General features: G+C 39.6%; 2 protein-coding genes and 1 long non-coding RNA gene across 3 annotated transcripts; 1 reads left to right on the top strand and 2 right to left on the bottom strand.

The window, feature by feature from the left end:
- Window positions 1–3,287: 3,287 nt before the first annotated feature.
- Window positions 3,288–5,023, bottom strand: LOC110448411. The gene is made up of 2 exons (XR_002462722.1): window positions 4,026–5,023; window positions 3,288–3,655 (listed from the first exon to the last, which is right to left on the bottom strand). It is a non-coding gene; the product is annotated as an uncharacterized LOC110448411 (long non-coding RNA).
- Window positions 5,024–7,779: 2,756 nt separating this feature from the next.
- Window positions 7,780–12,318, bottom strand: LOC110448392. Its single transcript, XM_021494608.1, has 2 exons — window positions 12,215–12,318; window positions 7,780–10,282 (listed from the first exon to the last, which is right to left on the bottom strand). The coding sequence occupies exon 2, from the start codon at window positions 10,262–10,264 to the stop codon at window positions 8,462–8,464; it is 1,803 nt and encodes a 600-aa protein (XP_021350283.1). The 5' UTR covers window positions 10,265–10,282; window positions 12,215–12,318; the 3' UTR covers window positions 7,780–8,461.
- Window positions 12,319–24,305: 11,987 nt separating this feature from the next.
- On the top strand, window positions 24,306–25,286 carry LOC110448458. Its single transcript, XM_021494722.1, has one exon. The coding sequence runs from the start codon at window positions 24,306–24,308 to the stop codon at window positions 25,284–25,286; it is 981 nt and encodes a 326-aa protein (XP_021350397.1).
- Window positions 25,287–26,936: the final 1,650 nt, after the last annotated feature.

Raw genomic sequence — 26,936 nt, 5'->3', positions numbered from 1 at the left:
GTAGAGCTGAGGGATAGATGCCTGGCCACCACTCAAACTACATATAGTGTAACAGTGTCTGATTGCGGGGATGGTAGAGCTGAGGGATAGATGCCTGGCCACCACTCAAACTACATATAGTGTAACAGTGTCTGATTGCGGGGATGGTAGAGCTGAGGGATAGATGCCTGGCCACCACTCAAACTACATATAGTGTAACAGTGTCTGATTGCGGGGATGGTAGAGCTGAGGGATAGATGCCTGGCCACCACTCAAACTACATATAGTGTAACAGTGTCTGATTGCGGGGATGGTAGAGCTGAGGGATAGATGCCTGGCCACCACTCAAACTACATATAGTGTAACAGTGTCTGATTGCGGGGATGGTAGAGCTGAGGGATAGATGCCTGGCCACCACTCAAACTACATATAGTGTAACAGTGTCTGATTGCGGGGATGGTAGAGCTGAGGGATAGATGCCTGGCCACCACTCAAACTACATATAGTGTAACAGTGTCTGATTGCGGGGATGGTAGAGCTGAGGGATAGATGCCTGGCCACCACTCAAACTACATATAGTGTAACAGTGTCTGATTGCGGGGATGGTAGAGCTGAGGGATAGATGCCTGGCCACCACTCAAACTACATATAGTGTAACAGTGTCTGATTGCGGGGATGGTAGAGCTGAGGGATAGATGCCTGGCCACCACTCAAACTACATATAGTGTAACAGTGTCTGATTGCGGGGATGGTAGAGCTGAGGGATAGATGCCTGGCCACCACTCAAACTACATATAGTGTAACAGTGTCTGATTGCGGGGATGGTAGAGCTGAGGGATAGATGCCTGGCCACCACTCAAACTACATATAGTGTAACAGTGTCTAATTGCGGCGATGGTAGAGCTGAGGGATAGATGCCTGGCCACAACTCAAACTACTTACAGTGTAACAGTGTCTGATTGCGGGGATGGTAGAGCTGAGGGATAGATGCCTGGCCACCACTCAAACTACATATAGTGTAACAGTGTCTGATTGCGGGGATGGTAGAGCTGAGGGATAGATGCCTGGCCACCACTCAAACTACATATAGTGTAACAGTGTCTGATTGCGGGGATGGTAGAGCTGAGGGATAGATGCCTGGCCACCACTCAAACTACATATAGTGTAACAGTGTCTGATTGCGGGGATGGTAGAGCTGAGGGATAGATGCCTGGCCACCACTCAAACTACATATAGTGTAACAGTGTCTGATTGCGGGGATGGTAGAGCTGAGGGATAGATGCCTGGCCACCACTCAAACTACATATAGTGTAACAGTGTCTGATTGCGGGGATGGTAGAGCTGAGGGATAGATGCCTGGCCACCACTCAAACTACATATAGTGTAACAGTGTCTGATTGCGGGGATGGTAGAGCTGAGGGATAGATGCCTGGCCACCACTCAAACTACATATAGTGTAACAGTGTCTGATTGCGGGGATGGTAGAGCTGAGGGATAGATGCCTGGCCACCACTCAAACTACATATAGTGTAACAGTGTCTGATTGCGGGGATGGTAGAGCTGAGGGATAGATGTCTGGCCACCACTCAAACTACATATAGTGTAACAGTGTCTGATTGCGGCGATGGTAGAGCTGAGGATAGATGTCTGGCCACCACTCAAACTACATATAGTGTAACAGTGTCTGATTGCGGGGATGGTAGAGCTGAGGATAGATGTCTGGCCACCACTCAAACTACATTTAGTGTAACAGTGTCTGATTGTGGCGATGGTAGAGCTGAGGATAGATGTCTGGCCACCACTCAAACTACATATAGTGTAACAGTGTGTGATTGCGGCGATGGTAGAGCTGAGGATAGATGTCTGGCCACCACTCAAATTACATATAGTGTAACAGTGTCTGATTGCGGGGATTGTAGAGCTGAGGGATAGATGCCTGGCCACCACTCAAACTACATATAGTGTATCAGTGTGTGATTGTGAGGATGGTAGATAGTGTAACAGTGTCTGATTGCGGCGATGGTAGAGCCGAGGATAGATGTCTGGCCACCTCTCAAACTACATATAGTGTAACAGTGCCTGATTGCGGGGATGGTCACACTGAGGATAGATATATAGTGTAACAGTGTCTGATTGCGGGGATGGTCACACTGAGGATAGATGTCTGGCCACCACTCAAACTACATATAGTGTAACAGTGTGTGATTGTGAGGATGGTAGAGCTGAGGATAAATGTCTGGCCACCACTTAAACTAACAGTGTCTGACTCAAGGGGGATGAAGAGCTGACAAATAGCTGTTAGACTCGTAGGAAACTAACCAATGATATTATTTAGGGGACACAATTGAACTTCTGAGGGGTAGGCATCTGGCTGCCACTGAAATTATTTCGGAGGCTTATTCAGGGGGGGTGAATGCCAAGTACTGAAGCTATATGTATCCCAAGAACTGGTGAAGGGGTCCTAGATCTCCGACCGGTACACAACCCAGGCTATTTCTATTGATATGATTACCTGAAGAGTCAATTACAATATAACAATCCAAATTTATCTTCAGAGCTATTCTGATGACTTAAGAAATATTAACCATATCTGTCCTGAACAGGTTACTGGGTCTGAGTTATTTGTCTGTTGAGTATGAGCATTACTATACAGTCAGCAGAGTTGGTAGAGATGGGTTGGGGATTGATATTTTCACTGTTACTCGATAGTTTTTGTGTGAACTTAACATTTTCTCAGCAGTAACTTAATAACCTTAATGTGACAGGGAAAATTACTAATATAACAGTCAGATAGAGATTCAAATCTAAGACATCCAAAGCTGTAGACTAACAATCCAATCTACTGAGTTACCTGGTGACCAGTAATTGACCCAGTCTACTTCAAAGACACCTACCCAGATGGCTGTTGTTATATCTCTATCTCTCAATTGATACCATTTTTTATTATAAAAAAATGAAAATGCAAATAGGGAAATCAGCCTATATCTAAATTATCTAGTACACACTTCAAAAAGAAATTTATTAACTGTATCTCGATCTTGAAATAAACACCTGTATTAACCTCTTATCTGCCCTCGTGTTACATCAAGTGTGCTTACCTGTATCAACCTCTTATCTGCCTTCGTGTGACATCAAGTGAGCATAGTTACATGTATAAACCTATTGTCTGCCCTCATGTTACATCAAGTGAGCTTACATGTATAAACCTATTGTCTGACCTCATGTTACATCAAGTGAGCTTACATATGTAACCCTATTGTCTGCCCTCATGTTACATCCAGTGAGCTTACATGTATAAACCTATTGTCTGACCTCATGTTACATCAAGTGAGTTTACATGTATAAACCTATTGTTTGCCCTCATGTTACATCAAGTGAGTTTACATATGTAAACCTATTGTCTGACCTCATGTTACATCAAGTGAGTTTACATGTGTAAACCTATTGTCTGACCTCATGTTACATCAAGTGAGCTTACATGTGTAAACCTATTGTCTGACCTCATGTTACATCCTGTGAGCTTACATATATAAACCTATTGTCTGCCCTCATGTTACTTTAAGTGAGTTTACATGTGTAAACCTATTGTCTGACCTCATGTTACATCCTGTGAGCTTACATATATAAACCTATTGTCTGACCTCATGTTACATCAAGTGAGCTTACATGTATAAACCTATTGTCTGCCCTCATGTTACATCATGTGAGCTTACATGTATAAACTTAGGATCTGCCCTCATGTTACAGCCTGTGAGCTTACATGTATAAACTTGTTTGCCCTAATGTTACATCAAGTGAGTTTACATGTGTAAACATATTGTCTGCCCTCATGTTACATCAAGTGAGCTTACATGTATAAACCTATTGTCTGCCCTCATGTTACATCATGTGAGCTTACATGTATAAACTTAGTATCTGCCCTCATGTTACATCCTGTGAGCTTACATGTATAAACTTGTTTGCCCTCATGTTACATCAAGTGAGTTTACATGTGTAAACCTATTGTTTGCCCTCATGTTACATCAAGTGAGTTTACATTTGTAAACCTATTGTCTGCCCTCATGTTACATCAAGTGAGTTTACATGTGTAAACCTATTGTCTGCCCTCATGGTACATCAAGTGAGCTTACATGTATAAAACTATTGTCTGCCCTCATGTTACATCAAGTGAGCTTACATGTATAAAACTATTGTCTGCCCTTATGTTACATCAAGTGAGCTTACATGTATAAACTTATTGTTTGCCCTCATGTTACATCAAGTGAGTTTACATGTGTAAACCTATTGTCTGACCTCATGTTACATCAAGTGAGCTTACATGTATAAAACTATTGTTTGCCCTTATGTTACATCAAGTGAGCTTACATGTATAACCCTATTGTCTGACCTCATGTTACATCAAGTGAGCTTACATGTATAAACCTATTGTTTTAACCTCATGTTACATCAAGTGATCTCAAAGTAAATTGCATGATGATCAAATCATTGCATTCTGCTGACATTTGAAAAGAAAGCAATTGCCATTGATAACTCAAGATGGTGAATTGAGTCAGTTTACTGTTTACTGACCGGAGCCTGGACCATTAGATTGGAATTCGTACTGCGTAAGATAACTCGGGGACACCACAGTGTGTTGTAAGAGCTAGGGTGAAAAACAGAAAAAAACAGTCATTTGTGAATTTGTTTATATAAGGAATGTGTTTTGTAGATTATCAGGAAAGTGTTTATAGAATATGTGAACATAATGTAATATTGCAAATTTACATATTTGTATAGACAATGTAAAGAAGTTAAGAGAATGTGAGGAATATTTAGAGAATGTGAAGATTGCTTAGAAATTGTGAGGAATGTTAGGAGAATGTGGGGAATATTTAGAAAATGTGAGGAATTTTAGGAGAATGTGAGGCATGTGTAGATAATTTGAGAAATGTTAATAGAGTGTGGGGCATGTGAGGAATGTTTAATAGATGTTTGTTTTTGTATGTTAAGGATTTTGTCTGAGATATGGAGTTATTGGATGACAATAAATTCTGCAGGTTTTAATGTAAAATTTTGCCTGTCATGTTTTATGTTATGTGGGTAATCCTTTGGACCATCATACGGATCTGTACTAGAATCATTTGGAGTATCATGTAAAGACATTGTTGTAGATCTTCTTATAAATCCCTCCATACTATTTACCATGATAACCAACGACAGGAGAAGGATTGACATATTGGGATACTGCTTATTTGCATACTCCACAATGCGATCAATTAAGTTTCTAAAAAGCCTTGATTCTCCAGCTTTGTCTGAATTAACTCCTGTTCAAATTTTCCCTCTCCAAGTTCTCTTCACCACTCTGATGCTAAACTTCAATCAACAGCTTGTCTGCAAGAATGGCAAATATAAGCTTTGCCATGGTGTGGAACCTTTCATCTTTTCTTTAAGGTTCAACATGCCCCCTTAAAGATGTAATAGTCACCCTAAATTTCAGCCCCCTGGCAAGTCATATTCAAATTTCCTTATTAAAAATCGGAATATATATATGTAATTTAAATATATTGAAATTGTACATGAAATATTAAAAAAGGTACATAATCATGTTAACGAAGTCAAAATACGGCATTAAGGCTGATGTAATGATAAAAGTTGCTCACCAGATTTATAATATGTCAATTTCTTCAGCGACCCAACTGAATGTTACGAAATGACATATTATTTGAAGATCCTTTATAAACCTAGGTCATGCGGGGCTTTGTTTCTCTTTAACTATGTGTAAAGAGGAATTCTGGCCTCACAAGAAGATGATTGTTGCTATGGGAAAGTACAAAAATCATAGAAAACGTCCGCGTAACATATTTTACCGGTTTATATGTGTATAAACAATAGACCTTTGACCAAGAACACTACTTAAACTTCATATAAAATGTCCTTTCTTAACATTCAATGTTTCCATGAAAGAGCTAGATTTGTTATAAACAAAGTGACTTTTCAGCTTCAATGTTTATAACATGTCTCGCGCATTCATATAATCACAGGATGTTATCAAATGGCACATCATGTAAAGTTCATTTATCGATCAAGGTTACTTAGCGGGATGTATTACCAGGGTATTTTACTCTGATTTTAGGGGTTTCGCATGTCAAAATCTATCTTTATTTGAGGTCGGAATTCCTCTCAACAGCTAGTAGAAGAGAAATCAATGAACTTTAAATTATGGGTCATTTCTCAGCACTCGGTTTGATCGCAAAAGAGATTGACATGTTATAAGTCCAGTGAGCTATTTTTATGTAGACATCAGCCTTAATACCTTATTTTTGACTACCTTAACCTGGTTATGTATATTTGTACAGCCAATGTACAAGTTCAATATACTATAAATTAAGTATACAAATAACATATATAAGTTTAGATTTTTAATTGTGAGGTCTTTGAACATGCCTTGAACCTTAAACATTCTCTCTGATTTACCGTGATACCGTGACTAAGCGTGATGGAATATGGTCGGTAGCTTGCTGCGGAAGAGGCCTATCAAACTTGCTCAAATGAGTGATCTAAATCACAGGGTCATATATGTTAGTCTTTAAACGACTTCATCAAGATACTGTTGATTGCAGGGATGGATGGCTATCAAGTTCAACTGAATGAACTTGACCGACTTTCGTATTCACAGTGGTCAAATGTATTTGGCCGTAGTATACTGTGATAGAGGGCTATTCAAATAAGTCTTGACCCATGTTCGGGTTCAAATTAGGGGTCAATGTGATGGAAAATTAAACCAAGAGGTCTAGGGACATGATATTTGGCCTGTGGTATGCCAGGGTAAATGCAACCAAGTTTGTTAAAATAAATATCAATGACCAACTTGTTCTTGATTCCGTTTTTGGGTAAAAATCAAGATCACTGAGATTATGAATTAAATTTTGGCGTCATTTCTCTACACTTTTCCATTTTATTTCTCACATATTCTAAACACTCCCAACTCAAACCTAAACATCATCATGGCATCAAATTACGTAACTGATACATCATTAAATCATCATCATGATGACATACAAACAACATCATTGTTGTAATCATCATCATCATCATTTCTTATCCGATTCATGAAACATGAAATACATTTTCTTAAACATCGCCTCTTATGCGAGTTCATGTTTCGATCTCCCTAAGTGGTGCCGCGGCGGCTTGGTGGCTAGTCTGACCGTCTACGGTCACTAGTCCTCCAACACTGGGTCGCGGGTTCAAGGCCTACAGGGACAGTCGCCATGTTTTGACTGTATGTCGTCGTTTGTTCTCCGAGAACGCCTCTACCACTAACTAGAACGTCCTTAATTGACCATGTCTGTTATTAGGACGCAAAACACAAACAACCCTTACCAAAAGCCTTGCCGACATAGACCCAACGTCTTTCTTCACTCTTGGCATTTTTGATTAATTCATATAGATTTTAGTATCATCTCGATGTCTTATTGTTTTGGTGATAAACTTATTCTATGTATAATGTTACATTCGTCTTGCAATTAACAATGGTTCTTCTATTGATACCATCACATGACATGCACAGGCTAAAGGATAATATCGGTGCACTTGTATGAGTTTTGAATGCACTATTATCTTTTGGCCTTTTTTATGAATTGTATTTACGCCATATTTTGTGATAGTGAACGAGGAACAGTGTAAATGTGTATTTAACCCATTGCAGTTTTTCTCAATTGGGCATTACTGCAGATATATGTAGTGAATTAAGCGATGTTTTATCCCTGTAAGAGCAGGGAAATGACAAAACGTAATACGTCATTTTTTAAAGTAGCATCATCGATATAAGGTTACGAAAATGACATTACTTTTAATTTAAAAATGAAAGTCAATAATGTGACGTCAAAGTGATAAAGAGGTTAATGGACCAATGGTTACGCCGGAAAAAATGGATTGGCCTGTTGTCAAAAATCTCGATAGTTTCGTTATCTCCAGTATATTAAACGCGAGAGTGTCTTCCAAAACGAAAATGTACAAGCAGTCAGGTAATATTGGCTTCACACAGGTTGTAGATGGTGCACATCTCTATCAAATCACAACTTCCGTTGTGAATCTTGAGATGACCTTACACGGCGTCGATCTGGTAGGGTATATATGGCTGTCTAGTTGGAATATGACGGAATGCCGTCGTAATTTATGGATGCATTTAAGCTTTCGAAATCGTTCGTGTGTTCATGTCTTTACATTTCCGTTACAAGCGATTAAACCGATTGGCATTCAGATGCTCGACAAAAACGGTAGCAAAGAATACGAGAGCCTATTCACACAAGAACAAATGCTCCATTATTTGGCAAACAGCAGAAACATCCAAAACGGCAATGTCGCATATTATTCAAAGACGTGTAACTAAACACAATAATAATAAAGCAATCCTGGTGCGTAAAATATATACTTCAAGGTGCGCTTCCACACTGTGTTCCATACCATCATAAATCGATGAAATTTTGAGAGTCTGCAATTCTCATTCGAACCTCTGTGATAGTGTGAATACATCGACGACGTTGTTTTCCGACCGATTCCTGAAGGGGTCTGCGTGTGTGATGAGCACGCTGCTTTTGCTTCTGCTCACACACACTGCACTTGGGCTGCTCTGCTTGCTGAATGACATCACCGTCTTCCACTGTCGGCCATCTGAAGTGACGTAGAACACACTTACGTCAAACACGACGAGGACGCCGCCATTTAAGATAGAGATACCTCTGATGCTGTTGCTCAGCAACTGGTTTGGAATAATAGATTTCCATAAAAGATCACCCTCTGATGTTGTATAAAACAAATTGACGCCATTTCTGAATGCAATGTTTCCAGATACGGGGCAAATAGAAATATAATCAGACGTAAATGCCAATTCCCGATTGTCGTCGATCTTTGAGACTTTACGAGTCAAGGACCCAGAATTGTCGTATAGTTTAATGGTGATAGATTTGGTCCATGACGTCTCGCACACGATGGCGATTACCTCTTTTGAGCAAGACACACCAAGACATGTCTGCTCCGTGTCAATAAACATTGGACACGTTTTAAGATCCTCTGAGTGGAAGAAGAGTGCGCGCTTATTTCTGGGTACAGTCACTACTAAGTTGAAGTCTCCTGTCTGAGCAATGTCGAAAGGGTAAGACGGTATGACCACTTCGGAGATACAGTGAAGGGCACTTGAAAATAGTTTGATTTTTTTGTTCTTTCTGTCTGCCAGTGCTATACTGTTGTTAACAAGAAACGTGGCACCTGTTAACCAGCTGGGGGAGTTGTCACTGGGCATGCGCGCGTTTATTGAACTCTTCAAAGTGAGAGAGTACCCGGCATTCATCACAGACATCGATCTTCCACGAGTAGACAAGGACAAAGAAGATGGATCTACACATTCAAGGATTTTATTTTCTTGTGCTGTTTCATCATAACTTGAGCTTCGTCTTTCAGCGACGTCATCTTGCGTTTCTTCTTGCAGTTTGATATTCACGGCATCGCCTTTATTGATCGAGTTTGACGTTGCTCCATCCAGGGGAATATCCACGAAATTTTCGGAATCACTTTCAGACAAAATAGCAGGTGATTGCGGGTTGATTCCTGTCCACTCTTTCTCGTCGTTGCTTTCTGGTTGTGCACGCGTGACCAAAGGTTCGTGCTTTACGACAATTTTACCCGGAAGCAGCGAAAACGTTTCCACGTCTTTGTCAAAGTCTGTGTCCCCCACAAAAGTGAATGACACGTTTGTGTCATTTCCTCGTAGATTATCTTCAAGGTGCGTCTTAATGAGCCCTATTTCCTTGGTAATTTTATCAATAGAAGTTGTTTCCCCTTTCCTGACACTCTCTAGTCGAGTCTTTGCTTTGTCCATCAGCTGTTGACACTCGTCCTTCCAGGCCAAGAGACGGGTTTCTTCTATGTTAAAGAGAAAATCCAGTTGTGAATATTGTTCACTTTCAGCGGCGTCGATCGCATCTCTAAGCTTCTGGTAATAGTTGTCTAGGGTAAGCGACACTGCGTCCCGACTTTGTAAGAGTCGGCCGAGTTTCGGATTCACATCTCCGATGCGATGTGCGGCCAGTATGAGAACTGGAGAGATGTTGCAGGATAATTTCTTGTGTTTGCTTGTCGTTTTCGTGGAGACAATGATACAGTCTCTGTGATCGAACACCGCACAGTCCGCGCACACGTGATACCCATGTGTGTCACACAGATACTCCAGGCGCTTTGCATGAAGGTCACACCGGAAGTAGTCCCCTGTATCTTCTGATGAAGTAACCAATGGTAGCTCAGCCGACATTTTTCCTGTCGGGATTTTCTGTAACACGTAAAGAATTGATTCGAGTAATGACGTGTAATGAATGAAAGAAAAGAAAATAAGTAAAATACATGTACCAATCAAATATGTCGTTATTAAGGGAACCCCCCTCCAACTTTCCAGTTAAAGCTACCATATATGTAGATATGTGTTGTACACTTGCATGCATGCAATAGAACAATGCGCAAAACTAAACATTGATGTCAAAAAATATTGCGGAAACATTCTTGGTCAGTTAAGAAGTAGTCATATAGAAACAGGCCAGACCTTAAGTGCAGATGGTATTGATGTGATGTAGACTATGATAACGACCCTATATTTCAACGTTTTAATTACTTCCGTCACACTGGCAATATTTATACGTAAATGATAATAAATCGGGAAAAAGTTATGTCTGATCTGGAATCCGTTTAACCGGAAGTAGAACGGAACTGGTTGTTAAGGCGTGTGCCGCGCAGATACTGTACGAATGGTCTTTGCAAAACTAGAAGTATCAGGTATACAAAACTGCTCCAATCACAAATAACTACATGTATTTGACAAAAATAATTATTATATGGAGTCCGGATTCTGATCTGGCGATAAGGTTCCACACTGCCTACACCGACCAAGTTATATATATTGTGTAATCAGGAACGCGTCTTCTCCGACGGTCCCTGCAGGTAGGGCGTAAGAATTGTACCTGCTGCCCCAATTGCATGATGGTAAGAGGCGACTAAATTCGGGATCTTATCTTTTCTCTTCTTTCTAAACAACTTTCTTCTTCCTAATGTCTCTCTGCCCAATGCCTAACTTTTGACCATTAGTTGAGCGTTCGCCCCTGTGAGGAAGGCTTTGGGTTCTGTTCCCTGGCCGAGACTACCAGAGTCTGTAAAAATGTTAGTTTCTACTCCTGCTTAAAGCTCAGCAATTTAGGAGTGGGACGACTGGTTCGCCCGTTGTCAGTATAATGTGACCGAGTGAGGTGTCCTGCTGGGTGTCTTCGGCAGTATGTTTTAGTGAGGTAGCAATATAAAGTCGGCATCAGTTCCGCGCTATCACAAGGAGACACATACGACCATATCGCAGCCTCCCAAAACACACACGCATACACTACACGCATGCATCTTGCACACAGAGGAGGCCGTCCTTAAATGACCATAGATGTTGGTAGGACGTTAAACAGTACTAAACCAAACTAAACCAAACTAAACACTACTAAACCAAACTAAACCAAAACTAAACCAAACCAACCAAAAGTCTTCTCTGACCGAGCCTTGTACTGTATAATCCAGAACCCATCTACTCCGACAAAATTTTGTGATTTGTAATTAGACACACGTAAACTCCAACCACGATTTGTACCTTATAATCCAGATCTCTGTCTGTTCTGACCGTGCTTTTACTGTGTAATCAGAAACTCGGCTACTCCGACCGAACTTTGTACTGTAACTATAAATGTATTGTATAGCAGTTATTCATGTCTCTCTTGAACAAAAACAATGCATATTGATATTAGTCGCGAATTTAGTCCTCACAAATTATTCTTTTGAAGCAAAATTTCAGAATGATTATTCGCGAAAATTGAGCGATTTACAGTAAATAAGGTGATGTACAACAAATTTAAGTGGTGACCATTGAATTACGAGTGTACAGTGACCGTGTTCACTTATGTTGTTAGTTCGTACACACAACTGATAACTTCTGGTCACTATACGAATACTTGTGTAGTCAGTACAAAGCTGAGCACTACACCGATGTGGTCAGTACAAAGCTGAGCACTACAGTACAAAGCTGATCACTATAAACTGGGAACTACGCCAGTCTTGCGTCCATATAAATATATGTACACAATTGCGTGGTCACTACTTCTACTGACCACTATAATGGTCAGACAGTACACTTTTGGTGGTTTTACTTTACTATTGGTCAGTGTAAATATATTTACTGTACCTTTCTCAGTGTCCGTGGTGATGGTTACTGTCGGTCATTTTCTGTAAACTGGTGTCATCTCCACAAATATATCAGGTTTACCCCTGTCCCTACAATACACTTATTTACAGCTATGATGTGATAACGTACATATGGTCATGTGACTGATATTTACCAACCAAATGTGTACAGGTAACAGGTGATAGCGTGCAGATCTAGAGGAAACCACATGTTCACAGGGGTCGGGTGCATATGATCTAGAGGAAACCACATGTGCACAGGGGTCGGGTGCATATGATCTAGAGGAAACCACATGTTCACAGGGGTCGGGTGCATATGATCTAGAGGAAACCACATGTGCACAGGGATCGGGTGCATATGATCTAGAGGAAACCACATGTTAACAGGGGTCGGGTGCATATTATCTAGAGGAAACCACATGTGCACAAGGGTTAAGTGATAGCATGGAGAGGTATCTGATAACTGATACATCGACCATAGGGTACAGACATATAACAGATTTTTATCACAATTAAAAAGATGGATGGGGTAATTACATAGGGGACATAAGAAATGACGAACCCCAGGGGACAAAAGAAATAATGAACCCTGAAGACATGATAAATATCGAAGGTCTGGGGACCTCGTGAATGCAAGAAATAACAAATCCGGGGAACACTGAACATTATTATGTTAATTGTTTCTTGTTTAAAGTCTGGCCTTTGGCTTCTTTGATAAATATTGAAAGCAGCGTGTATAAAATAGCGTATGCTAAAAATAGTGTCTTTTCCGGTCATTAAGGGAGGGGTAGAAATATTGCAGTAATTCTATTATCAAATATTTCGTACAATTTTAAAGTACATCGTTGAAAAACACATATATTTTTTAAATGATATATAATTTGTATAGTATGTATACATACATATATTGTATATTGACTTTAATTAGACGTATTATTATCTCCCTTTATCAAGGTTTGTTATTAAGTAAATATTCCTACAACTGTTATAGAATAGTGTCAGTTCCCTGTGATAGTGATACTTTTGGTGACAACTCCTGTACGAGATGCTTTAACTTGTCCGCCGCGTTATCGTTATCAGTCAGCAGTCACGTGACACGAAGTAATATTTATGATGATATAAATCAACTATCTAAAGTCTGATATGATGAAATATATGTGATTGGTTATAGTAGCTGAACCGAAGTGTTAATTGTGTCACATTCATCAAGCAAACAGAATATGATATATCAATATCATTTTCGATTAATCTACAGTATATATATAGCTATATAGGCTTAGGCGTCATACAAAAAATTGATTACGTAACGTATATGGTTAGATAAATCAACATATGTTTAATAAAATTCAAATATTGCACTTTTATTGCTCGCAAAATATTTCATCAATTTCGATCATATATACATACAGCGAAAGCCTCAGTCTTGAACAAACATTATAACCAGCTTCAATATTGAATGTAGGTAAAACTCGTGTCAGGTAATACTCGTGTCGGGTATACTGTCGGTGTAGGTAATACTCGTGTCGAGTAAACTGTCGGGTAGGTAATACTCGTGTCGAGTATATTGTCGGTGTAGGTAATACTCGTGTCGAGTATATTGTCCTCGTGTCGAGTATACTGTCGGTGTAGGTAATACTCGTGTCGAGTATACTGTCCTCGTGTCGAGTATACTGTCCTCGTGTCGAGTATACTGTCGGTGTAGGTAATACTCGTGTCGAGTATACTGTCGGTGTAGGTAATACTCGTGTCGAGTATACTGTCGGTGTAGGTAATACTCGTGTCGAGTATACTGTCGGTGTAGGTAATACTCGTGTCGAGTATACTGTCGGTGTAGGTAATACTCGTGTCGAGTATACTGTCGGTGTAGGTAATACTCGTGTCGAGTATACTGTCGGTGTAGGTAATACTCGTGTCGAGTATACTGTCGGTGTAGGTAATACTCGTGTCGAGTATACTGTCGGTGTAGGTAATACTCGTGTCGAGTATACTGTCGGTGTAGGTAATACTCGTGTCGAGTATACTGTCGGTGTAGGTAATACTCGTGTCGAGTATACTGTCGGTGTAGGTAATACTCGTGTCGAGTATACTGTCGGTGTAGGTAATACTCGTGTCGAGTATACTGTCGGTGTAGGTAATACTCGTGTCGAGTATACTGTCGGTGTAGGTAATACTCGTGTCGAGTATACTGTCGGTGTAGGTAATACTCGTGTCGAGTATACTGTCGGTGTAGGTAATACTCGTGTCGAGTATACTGTCGGTGTAGGTAATACTCGTGTCGAGTATACTGTCGGTGTAGGTAATACTCGTGTCGAGTATACTGTCGGTGTAGGTAATACTCGTGTCGAGTATACTGTCGGTGTAGGTAATACTCGTGTCGAGTATACTGTCGGTGTAGGTAATACTCGTGTCGAGTATACTGTCGGTGTAGGTAATACTCGTGTCGAGTATACTGTCGGTGTAGGTAATACTCGTGTCGAGTATACTGTCGGTGTAGGTAATACTCGTGTCGAGTATACTGTCGGTGTAGGTAATACTCGTGTCGAGTATACTGTCGGTGTAGGTAATACTCGTGTCGAGTATACTGTCGGTGTAGGTAATACTCGTGTCGAGTATACTGTCGGTGTAGGTAATACTCGTGTCGAGTATACTGTCGGTGTAGGTAATACTCGTGTCGAGTATACTGTCGGTGTAGGTAATACTCGTGTCGAGTATACTGTCGGTGTAGGTAATACTCGTGTCGAGTATACTGTCGGTGTAGGTAATACTCGTGTCGAGTATACTGTCGGTGTAGGTAATACTCGTGTCGAGTATACTGTCGGTGTAGGTAATACTCGTGTCGAGTATACTGTCGGTGTAGGTAATACTCGTGTCGAGTATACTGTCGGTGTAGGTAATACTCGTGTCGAGTATACTGTCGGTGTAGGTAATACTCGTGTCGAGTATACTGTCGGTGTAGGTAATACTCGTGTCGAGTATACTGTCGGTGTAGGTAATACTCGTGTCGAGTATACTGTCGGTGTAGGTAATACTCGTGTCGAGTATACTGTCGGTGTAGGTAATACTCGTGTCGAGTATACTGTCGGTGTAGGTAATACTCGTGTCGAGTATACTGTCGGTGTAGGTAATACTCGTGTCGAGTATACTGTCGGTGTAGGTAATACTCGTGTCGAGTATACTGTCGGTGTAGGTAATACTCGTGTCGAGTATACTGTCGGTGTAGGTAATACTCGTGTCGAGTATACTGTCGGTGTAGGTAATACTCGTGTCGAGTATACTGTCGGTGTAGGTAATACTCGTGTCGAGTATACTGTCGGTGTAGGTAATACTCGTGTCGAGTATACTGTCGGTGTAGGTAATACTCGTGTCGAGTATACTGTCGGTGTAGGTAATACTCGTGTCGAGTATACTGTCGGTGTAGGTAATACTCGTGTCGAGTATACTGTCGGTGTAGGTAATACTCGTGTCGAGTATACTGTCGGTGTAGGTAATACTCGTGTCGAGTATACTGACGGTGTAGGTAATACTCGTGTCGAGTATACTGTCGGTGTATGTAATACTCGTGTCGAGTATACTGTCGGTGTTGGTAATACTCGTGTCGTGTATACTGTCGGTGTTGGTAATACTCGTGTCGAGTATATTGTCCTCGTGTCGAGTATACTGTCGGTGTATTACGAAAATTAGCACTTAACAGGGTTACCACCACTATTTGAAGTCACCTTAAGGGTAATTTTGGCGGATAATTCTAACCATGAGCCTGACAGAATTTTAGTAAATGTAATGGCTAAATAGGAACTTCTGGTTTGTGTATGACAATAATAGACCAATTAAACTAGCTCGCTGGTTTGTGTATGCACCCATTTTGTGTATTTCGTCCATTTAGTATTCATCAATGGAACGTATTGTCAAAAGAATGAAAGTCCATATCCAAAAATGGGTAGAAATACAAGATAGGGAACCAAATACAGGTAGAACTACACGATAGGGAACCAAATACAGGTAGAAATACAGGAAAGGAAACCAAATACAGGTAGGATTACAGGATAAGGAACAAAATACAGGAAGAAATACAGGATAGGGAACCAAATACAGGTAGAAATACAGGATAGGAAACCAAATACAGGTAGGATTACAGGATAAGGAACGAAACACAGGAAGAAATACAGGTAGAAATACAGGATAGGAAACCAAATACAGGTAGGATTACAGGATAAGGAACAAAATACAGGAAGAAACACAGGACAGGGAACCAAATTCAGGTAAAAATTCAGGATAGGGAACCAAATACAGGAAGAAATACAAGATAGGGAACCAAATACAGGTAGAAATACAGGTAGAAATACAAGATAGGGAACCAAATACAGGTAGAAATACAGGAAGAAATACAAGATAGGGAACCAAATACAGGTAGAAATACAGAAAGAAATACAAGATAGGGAACCAAATACAGGTAGAAATACAGGTAGAAATACAAGATAGGGAAAGGTACCTATGCAATTTTTATACCAAAGTCCCAACCTTTGGATAAAGACAACTTTATAAGGTTACGGCCAACCTGGAGGATTGATAGTCCTCTAGTATGGTCAACAATTACTTGACACAAAAAAAAGAACCATTAATATGAATAAAGATATTTCAAATTTAGTGTGTCGATAAATAAAGCCAAGTAATTATATTTACAACACAATATATGTCTTTTTCACCTATTAAGGACTTATCAGTAGCATTAAAGGTCAAAAGGATGAAAATCAAAGTCTGAAATGTTCTGAAACACAAGTATAAATATAGAGTAAGGGACATGGTGTCTATAAAACCGCTCATAGAGTTCCGACTTGACAATTGGAGGATACAACCGAAGTACAGATATGTATTTAATGTAAACCTGCCAGAACACCTTCCAGCTACACTGTTATGGTCAACCTCAGGGGATTGTAGCCCCCCAGCAGAGTCAATCAATATATGACATACACTAATCATTTGGAATATGAAGAAGGAAGTAACTCGTTGAATAGTAAATCGATGTAAAAAGACAAACAGATCTGGTGATCACATGATGGTCATGTGCGATGTCTGGTGATCATCACATTGTGTACATGTGACATCACTTAACTGCACCATACAGCGTCCATTTAGAACTTAGCAGTGATACTATAGTTTTTGTTTTCAGTTCCCAACACAGAAAAAAGTTAGGTGTACACGTAGCAATCTGGTGCTTGATACGCATCTGTGTCGCCAATGTGTCATATACACCACAACGGAGCATAGGAAAACCCTGGTATTAAAGGGACGGGTGGGTTTCTCTTCGTGTGGTACCTTCCCAAGTCTGGTGTGGTGTGTTAAAGCGGTATAATGTGGTACCTTCAATCAACTGTCAAAATGTGTAGGAATGTTTATGGTGCGGTTCTTACAGTTTTTACTCCCCAAGCAACTCCTTCTTAGGAGATATTGCTTTTACTTAATTTTTAAAGAAACGGTTTCTTCTCGCATACGGGTATTTACCAATGTGAACAAGTTTCAGCCAAACCAACGATTCGCACCTTAGCAGAAAGAAAATGTACGAAGGTAGGCAACCCTGTCTAATGGAACGTCCTTGTCCCTGTACGTGCGTCAGTACCCTTTTGTTGTTTCGCTGTTGGGTTTGCATAACGTATGAGAGTTCAGTTGAAGCATTTAATTAGAATTTAATAATCATCTTTTTGAATGCCATTCAGTCGATAGAAAGACGGGAGGCTTATTTGCACTTGGGACAGTTAAGATGAGTAATGAAATTTTCAGATTAGTTATATTTTTTAATTCATTGTCCATTAAATTTACTTATCAAATCAGTTTTGAGACTCACAAATAATGTGGAAAAATTATAAGACTCGTGAGCATTTGATAAGTTGTAATCTGTTATCGCATATGCATACACGGACTACATATGTATTTACTTTGACATCGTATTTGCTATATGAATAAATAGTATTAAGGGTTGGAAGTGGAATATGAATAAAATTTCTGGTAAGAACAACTATTATGTATTTAAGGATTGGACTAGATACGATTTTGGTCTATCGATATATAGACCGGAAACCGGGAAGCGTTTATGTGAAGAGTGCAGTTGTTTTCGGTCTATACATCGATAGAACAATTTCTTATTTTGTCCAATCCTTATAATTAATTCTAGAATAAGAAAGAAAATCTTTTATTTACAAAATGTATGTCGTTTTCTTTTACAACAAGAATAGCATTTTTTATGAATGACGCAATGATTTTTTTTTTTTTTTTTTAAAGACATTTTTATTACATTCAACACCACATACACACATATACATACAATTCCCATTAGCATGGTTTGTCAATCATCTCTTTCATCGTCATCTCTTTCATCATCATCGTCATCGTCACTGAATCTCATCATCAGCCTTGTCAATCATCAATAGTAATACACCATTGTCTTCATTACCATTCTCATCTTAATACCTCATCGTCATCATCACTAATATACCACCACCATCATCATCATCATCATCATCATCATCATTCTTATATCAATACATCATCATCATCATCATCATCATCATCATCATTCTTATATCAATAAATCATCATCATCATCATCATCATCATCAACAACATCAATGTAAAATCATTACAATGATATTTATTAAATCCGCGGTGGACGTGCTATGACGCGCCAATCTAGTTGAGCCAGATCTAGAGCTCCCTCAAATAATGACGCCATGCATAAGTCTTCGCTAGTCGTCAGGAATGTTTCCATGTCATCTATTCTAAAATCGAGTATAATGCTTGAATTTCCAATGTCATAAGATGTTTTGGGGGGAAAAGGCAGTACTTTGTGTATGACGGCTTCAAAATATGTTTTTTTTCGGCCTATCATTTGATCGACTATTTTATGGTGGTGCTTATGTTTTACTTAAGTCATCATTTGTAGGTCGGTGGAATAGGTCCGTTTCAGGGTGACCTGGGGAAAAAATACTATGTTATCAAACTCTTCTGATTTCAACTCCTCAATGTCTCTAGTATGACAGAAAAAAAAGTCCTGAAAGATTCCCTTTGGGGAAAAAAAATTGAGGCCATGTTTAAATTTGGCCTATTTTTCACCTTTTTTCGCCAAAAATGAAGAACGAGAATATATCGGTTAGATGAAAGAAAAATTCAGATTTTTGATATTTTCTTTGATATTAGAGTGCTGCAAATATGTTAATTTATTACACATAACTCTATATCCCACTTTGACAAAATTAATTGACTCTGGTATTGGCATCATATTTCAAAATCCAAGATGGCTGACAATATCCGGATAAAACAAACAAAAAAATGGTACGAGCCCACTTCGGCCTGGTACAGGTATATCATTTAAGGATTAACTTGAATATAGTTATCATGTTATGAAGATATAACACAAAAAAAACCCGGAATGTACTCTAAATAAACCGCGAACCGTTTTATGATGAGAGTACGCTCCGATTTTTGTGTTATAGCTCCATAACATGAAAAATATATTCAAGTTAATCCTTATAATTAAATCTACTATACACAATCCCTGTGGAAATCCACTTTTATTGATGGACTCTTTTCTCTTAGAAATTATTGCGCTGCTGTATCAGCCAATCAAACGTGACGTTACAAACGGCGACGTCATTTTTTACGTCATGGGCTGATTATTGTATATCAAGTCCTGAAAAGACAGAAATGAAGGCATCAGTATATGACAAAGACGAAAGAGTTATATAAGACACATTTGTTTTTAGCGAAACCGTTCCAATCCTGTGTACATAGTCCTGATACAGCAAAACATACTTTTACAAAAATGGGCTTATCGTGACGTTTTATAACATTGTTACAAATATTGTCAATAAAAGTAGTACATATAATCATTAATCATTAATAACAACAACAAAAAACCTGGACAATTCTTGCTGCAAAACCGCTGCTTCTCAATGAAATTCCACTTTTTCCATAAATCCAGATTGTAAACAGATTATGGTTATACTGCATACTACATTTGTATCTGCAATATCACATAATAATTACAACAGATTTATATGTGCTTTTAATACACAATATACATCTTCAGTTAAATTGAATGATGTATTGCCATGCGTATTGAAAAGTGCATACAGGGTTTAGGAGCTACTCTGGAGAAAGTATTATTTAACCATCCTGTTCATAGGGATTGCATGCTTGCTGCTAATAACTGTATCCTCTGTATGTACCCAACTATTTTTTTCACACTATCAGATAACACGTTATATATGCAATATTAGTGTTAGTTTATTATTATAATATATTATATTATATTATTACAATATATTATATTGTCATAATATACCTGTACCAGACCGAAGTGGGCTCGTACCATGTTTTTTGTTTGTTTTATCCGGATATTGTCAGCCATCTTTGATTTTGAAACATGATGCCAATACCAGAGTCAAATAATTTTGTCAAAGTAGGATATAGAGTTATGTGTAATAAATTAACATATTTGCAGCACTCTAATATCAAAGAAAATATCCAAATTCTGAATTTTCTTTCATCTAACCGATATATTCTCGTTCTTCATTTTTGGCGAAAAAAGGTGAAAAATAGGCCAAATTTAAAAATGGCCCCAATTTTTTCCCCCACGTGGAATCTTTCAGGACTTTTTTTCTGTCATACTAGAGACATTGATGAGTTGAAATCAGAAGAATTTGATAACATAGTATTTTTTTCCCCAGGTTCGACCTATTCCACCGACCTATTGTACTACCTGTGTGCGTAATAAAGCAGGAAGGGAGAATTTGATAAGGGTTATTACGTTTGTTATTTTGGGATATTTTATCCCTATATATATATTGACAGCTAATAAGGTAGTGACTTCGCGATAGCGCGAATCACTTATCTATCATTATCAATAAAATAAACAAACGGAAACAATGCATTATCTGATACGTCACTGGGTTATTTTCTGTTTCATCTGTGACAACGCTGGAGTAGCAGCTAAGGTATCGGGGTATGTGTTTATATATTTTTTAATACCAAATTATCTTTAATTTACATGTAACTGAAATCCTCTTACAGTCTATATTTGTTTTGGTGATACACAAGTTTGATCCGTAATAAGAAACCAATTTTCCACTTAAAAAAATCACCGATACGGTCAGTCATATTGTTGTTGACTTAAAATTCTTTCTCAACGAAGTGGTATACCCTAATGTATGGATACATATTGGATTGGAGGGAAATAGAGAAGAAGAGGACGAGGGTAGAATGGAAAGAAGTAGAGGACGAGGGTGGAAGGGAGAAGAAGTAAAGGACGAGGGTGGAATGGAAAGAAGTAGAGGACGAGGGTGGAATGGAGAAGAAGTAGAGAACGAGGGTGTAAGGGAGAAGAAGTAGAGGACGAGGGTTAAGGGAGAAGAAGTAGAGGACGAGGGAGTAAGGGAGAAGAAGTAGAGGACGAGGGTGGAAGGGAGAAGTAGAGAACGAGGGTGTAAGGGAGAAGAAGTAGAGGGCGAGGGCGGAAGGGAGAAGTAGAGGACGAGAGTGGAAAGGAGAAGAAGTAGAGGGCGGGGTTGAAGGGAGAAGAAGTAATGGGCGAGGGTGTAAGGGAGAAGAAGTAGAGGACGAGGGTGGAAGGGAGAAGAAGTAGAGGGCGGGATTGAAGGGAGAAGAAGTAGAGGGCGAGGGTGTAAGGGAGAAGAAGTAGAGGACAAGGGTGTGTCGAATAAGAAGAGGGAATTGTACGAGGTTGGATGGGAGTTGACGACGGGACAAGGGAGGATGGGCAAAAGGTCAGGGAGTTTGGACGAGGGTGATCGAAAGAGGCGATGGGACGAGGGAGAGGGAGACGAAAGCTGGATGGAGGACGAGGGTTGTGGGGAGAAAAGGAGGTTTGGTGAGGGTGCAGGGAAGAGTAAGTTTAGGCGAGAGTGAAGGGGGGGGGGGGGGGGGGGGGGGGATGGAGGGAGAGTATGAAGAGGAAGATATATAGGGAATGGGCTTATGAAGTAATTGATAGGATAACCCTTCAAATACGTTAGCAGTAGGCGAAGTAGCGAATACGTTAGCAGTAGGCGAAGTAGCACGTTAGCAGTAGGCGAAGTAGGGAATACATTCGAGCTTTATATCGAGGTTTTATCGTATCTTATTATTGTCCCTGGTTCTTGTACTAAGTATGTCGAGATGTCCTCAGAAAAAGACTGTATCGGGATATAAAACACATAAAATATAACTTTCAGGACATGTAAGTGGTTGAGATTTCTAAGCTCTTGACAAGAAAGTTTAAAGTATATTGCACAAATTAGCAAAGGCTCAGTTGTGTATAGTGGTGGTGGTGGTGGGATAGTGGAAGGCCTAGGGAGAAGGGGTCTGGCCTGTATCGCCCCTCCCGTTTCTTTGGTATTTTAACTAAACTAAACAAGACTTTGACCTGCTTCCGTTCAATTCAGACCGAGACACGGGTGGTTATGAAGAATTCAAATGACAACACTCGGTAAATACAGGGACGTTTGTACGACGTTTGGATAAAATCGACCTATTGTGGTTAAGAATAAGCCCAACATGTTAAATATTAATTTTGTATTTCAAATCAACCTAATAAATATCAGCACACATTCAGGATCAGGAAAGCATTATTCAGATTAAGTTTGGCTACCATAGTCCGAGCGTTGTGGTCGAAATTTAGAAAGCAGTCGCAGCCAGTCCGATAACAAGTAGCCATCTTTGTTTGTCAATAGTTTCGAAAAACAAATCATAAAAAAGTTTTGGAAAAATCGACCTGAAGGAAATGGAGAGGAAAGGTTTCAGCCAATTATTTCAAGTCGAAAGCGGCTATATATTTTGATTAACATGAAGCCGCAACGGACATTATTTGTTATCAGATGATCAGGAGTTGCACCAAAAACTATAAGGACTTAGAAGGGAAAACGAAATGTTTACCATTTCTAAAACGGAGTTCGCCCCTCTCTCCCAACGAACGAGACACACCCTTTGTTTATATATCTCATTGGCCCAATGATGGTTCGCAGTAAAAATATGCAAAACATCCTTCGCCAAAGAAGATAAAAATGTAGTTTTTAATTACGGGGAGTGGGAGACCCAACGTCCGTGCAAAGCGTTCAGTGGAGTTCTGTGATAATGCATGGTCATCTTTACATATTGATAGTCTTTAAAAAGTATTTTGTTTATGATATCGGGCCATCTATCTGCCTCCAGGGGTAAGGAGGTGGGTCTTCGTTTATATATCATTAAGTCCCCTGGTCATTTGTTGTTTTAGATAATATTTGGATGATAAGATCAGCCATTTAACAAGGATTAAGGTTTTCAAGGAAAAGTTTGACGGACGAACAACGGTTTCTGATATTTGTACATTGTATAAGCGATATGGGAATAAAACTGTGCTACGTGGGTCTGGCTGGAGGAGGAGGAGGGATTACCATTGAAGCTGTAAAGCTAGGCGCTTTTCCTTCACGTCAACAAGGTAGCTGGTTTTTTAGCTATTTTTTAGTGCTGCTTACCTTCTCTTTGATTACGACATATCAGAGAGGACGACGGTTGATAATGAAGATATGTAATTTAGATTGAGCCCCCTCCTTTCTAATAATCCTGTATCTACCACTAATGTAGATAATATTTGCTCTTTCAGTGAACACCGAGTATACGTTTGAGACTGATGTGAAGAATTAATCTGGAAGTTTTTATAAAACATGGATAAGGCAGACGATATTTTGCGCGCGATTAGGGATCAAGAGACCGTGCTAACCGAACTAGAACGAGCTGCAGGCGACAATGAGGAACGATTGAAAAAAGAATTACCAGAAATCGGAGTCGATATTTATACATATTTCAAGAGCATACGGGATAAGATTGAAATTCTAGAAAGGGAACAAATTCGAAGTCTTCGTCAGAAACATGACGCCGAAGTTTCGAAGTTAGAACAGCGACGGTCGGAGCATCGGCGATGTATGGATATTGCCCAAAACACGACCGGACTGCTTGACGAATTGGCACTGAAAAATGTCAAGAATGAGTTGGAGAGCTGTATAGGTAACACGGGCGATCAATTGCCCGTGACAATTTCGTTCAACATCGATACCAGTCCAGGGACGGAAATGACTTTTGAACGTTTCACTATACAGCCGGGATACATAGAAGTTATCCAGAAGCCTAAAGACCAGCAGAAAGCATTGGAAACAATGACGAAGGAAAGTGCTAAAGTAACTGCCGGCCAGGTGGCCGTTTTTGGTCAACCCAGACTGAAATACAAAGCGATCTTCAACGGGCGCACGGCAACGGACAAACATCATTGCTGGTTTACAGGAGCAGTCATTTTGAAAAACGGAAGTATGCTCCTAGCTGATCGAAATAATAACAAACTAAAACTTTTCTCTGGCGAACTTTCTCTTCTATTAGAGGTGGATGTTGGTGGCGCCCCGTTTGACGTTGCCCTGATGGACACAGGTGAAATGGCAGTCACCGTAACCAAAGAGAGGCGAGTACGTTTCGTTGAGCCGTATACTCTATCCTGGTCCTCGCATTCCATAGATACCGATCAGTATTGTGTTGGTATCGACTACCAAGACAGCCGACTCTTCGTCCTGTGTGAGTCGTCGTTCAAATCGGTGAGATGTATCAAAGTGTACGACCACATGAAGATTTTTCTGAAGAAAATACGTATTTCTGACAGTATGACCGAGCCAATTCGGGGTTACCTGAAGGTCGCTCCCTCGTCAGGGCTCTTGTACTTTGTCAGGAATGAGTTCATTGGCGGCAATTTCGTCTGCTGCTCGGACGAAAGCGGCAAGATTCTTCACTCAACTAAACTACAGTTCCGGGATGAATCACCCGCTTTGGCGATTCTCTCAGATCTACTGATTGCGGGTCTGGCGTCCGGGCTCGTCTCGGTCTACAGCACGGATAAGACAGAGCGTTTTGTACTACAGAGTATTGACAAAACCGTGCCGCCGTGTGCTATCAGCGTGGATCAAGGTCAACAACTTGCCATTGTAACTCAAGCCAGTCGCTACATCAACAGTTACAAAAATAACTTTGTTCAACTTCTAAGCATACCACATACTCATAAGTCGTGGTAGCACACATCTCCTTATGAGCGTAACGCGCACTCATTTGACTCGGTATTCACTACATGTATAAGCAAAACGCAAACCCATTTGTCTCAATGGAGAAAGTACACACCTCCTTCTGAGCACATTTATTTGTCTTGAAGATAGCACGTCGACTTCTGGGCAAAAAGTAGACTCAGTAAAGATAGTACGTGTCATCTTCTTGGTCATCAACGATACTCCAGGGGTTACGCTCTCTACAACCTTGGAATGTGTCACGAATTTCATTATTTATTCAAATGTACAAATTTAATAACTGTAGAGCTTAGAGAAAAGTATATTCCTTTGTATTATAGAAAAAATCCCTCTCAAATTAAAATGAGTGGTCTTTTGTCATTTTGTAACGAGACAGTATTAAATGGAATTTGCCTTTTGTTGGAACAAAATTAACAAACTGTTGTAAACATATACTACAAGCACCATCTATTGATAATGTATCATGGTTACTGTTTTGTGTACTTGTCATCCATTTTGTCATTACATGTGTATTATTATACTCTGATACCTCATGTTGTACATTGTAATGTATCGGAGGAAAACAATAAACTTGTATCCTTAAACAAAATCGAAGGCTCAGTGTGCGCCATCTTGTGGATGAGACGAGAAGACTAGTTAGATTATTTGACGTACATTGTACATCGAAAGAATGACTGGCTTTGAAGTCGGTTGTCGTTTCTCTATAGTATTCAAAGGACATGTATACGTCTAGCAATTGGTCAGTTTATCTTACCCGAGACCAATCAAATATCTTACCGTTTGCGTTCAATTTTGCCATGACATATTCCAGGGTTGCAGAGAGCGTAACCCCTCGAGTATCGAGGATGTGCACTCAGATGCCTCTGTGATGGTGGTACACATCAACTTGCGGGCAAAAGTTTCCCTTAGTTGCCTCAGTGACGATAGAACACGTGAATGTCTGGGGGAAAGTTTCCCTTGGTTGCCTCAGTGACGATAGAACACGTGAATGTCTGGGGAAAAGTTTCCCTTAGTTGCCTCAGTGACGATAGAACACGTGAATGTCTGGGGGGAAAGTTGAAATCAATCGCGTCTGAAAATATACCTTCTGAGGTATAACACATGCATGTTTTGTAATTGTCTCAAAAAGGTGGTATACATAAACTGCTTAACATATCGCACAAACATATGATTTATTTCAAATTTTATGAAAATGATATGATCTATTACCAACCCCATAAAAAACTGTTTACTAAAAGGCTACCACTTTTTGAAAGACTGTCATAAGAGCAATGTAGATCCTATACCTGTAGTTTATATCTGATATTTGATTCAAGATATTTCATATACCATATAAGACGTACCATGTGCGTTATGAATGATTATATTATTTAAAGAAATAAAGGATAAACTTGCTTTTGGCAAAAATATAAAGTTAATGTAAATGTAGAACATTAACTTTACTAAGCGTAACTGTTTAGTGTAAATATGTTTCAAGAATTATGTTCCTAATCAATATTTTAGTTCGTACCCGTTCGGCCCTGTATTTTTGCAAATCAAATGAACCCATATAAAAATGTTCTTTTTTACTGTTCTACTTTGGTTATATGTAGCCAATATAATTATCAGTACGGAGATTAAATGCGTTAATAAATCTTTTCACAT

Source organism: Mizuhopecten yessoensis, unplaced genomic scaffold (genome assembly GCF_002113885.1).
Source record: "Mizuhopecten yessoensis strain PY_sf001 unplaced genomic scaffold, ASM211388v2 scaffold4033, whole genome shotgun sequence".
Lineage (NCBI taxonomy): Eukaryota > Metazoa > Mollusca > Bivalvia > Pectinida > Pectinidae > Mizuhopecten > Mizuhopecten yessoensis.
This window is presented reverse-complemented; position numbering and strand designations above follow the sequence as displayed.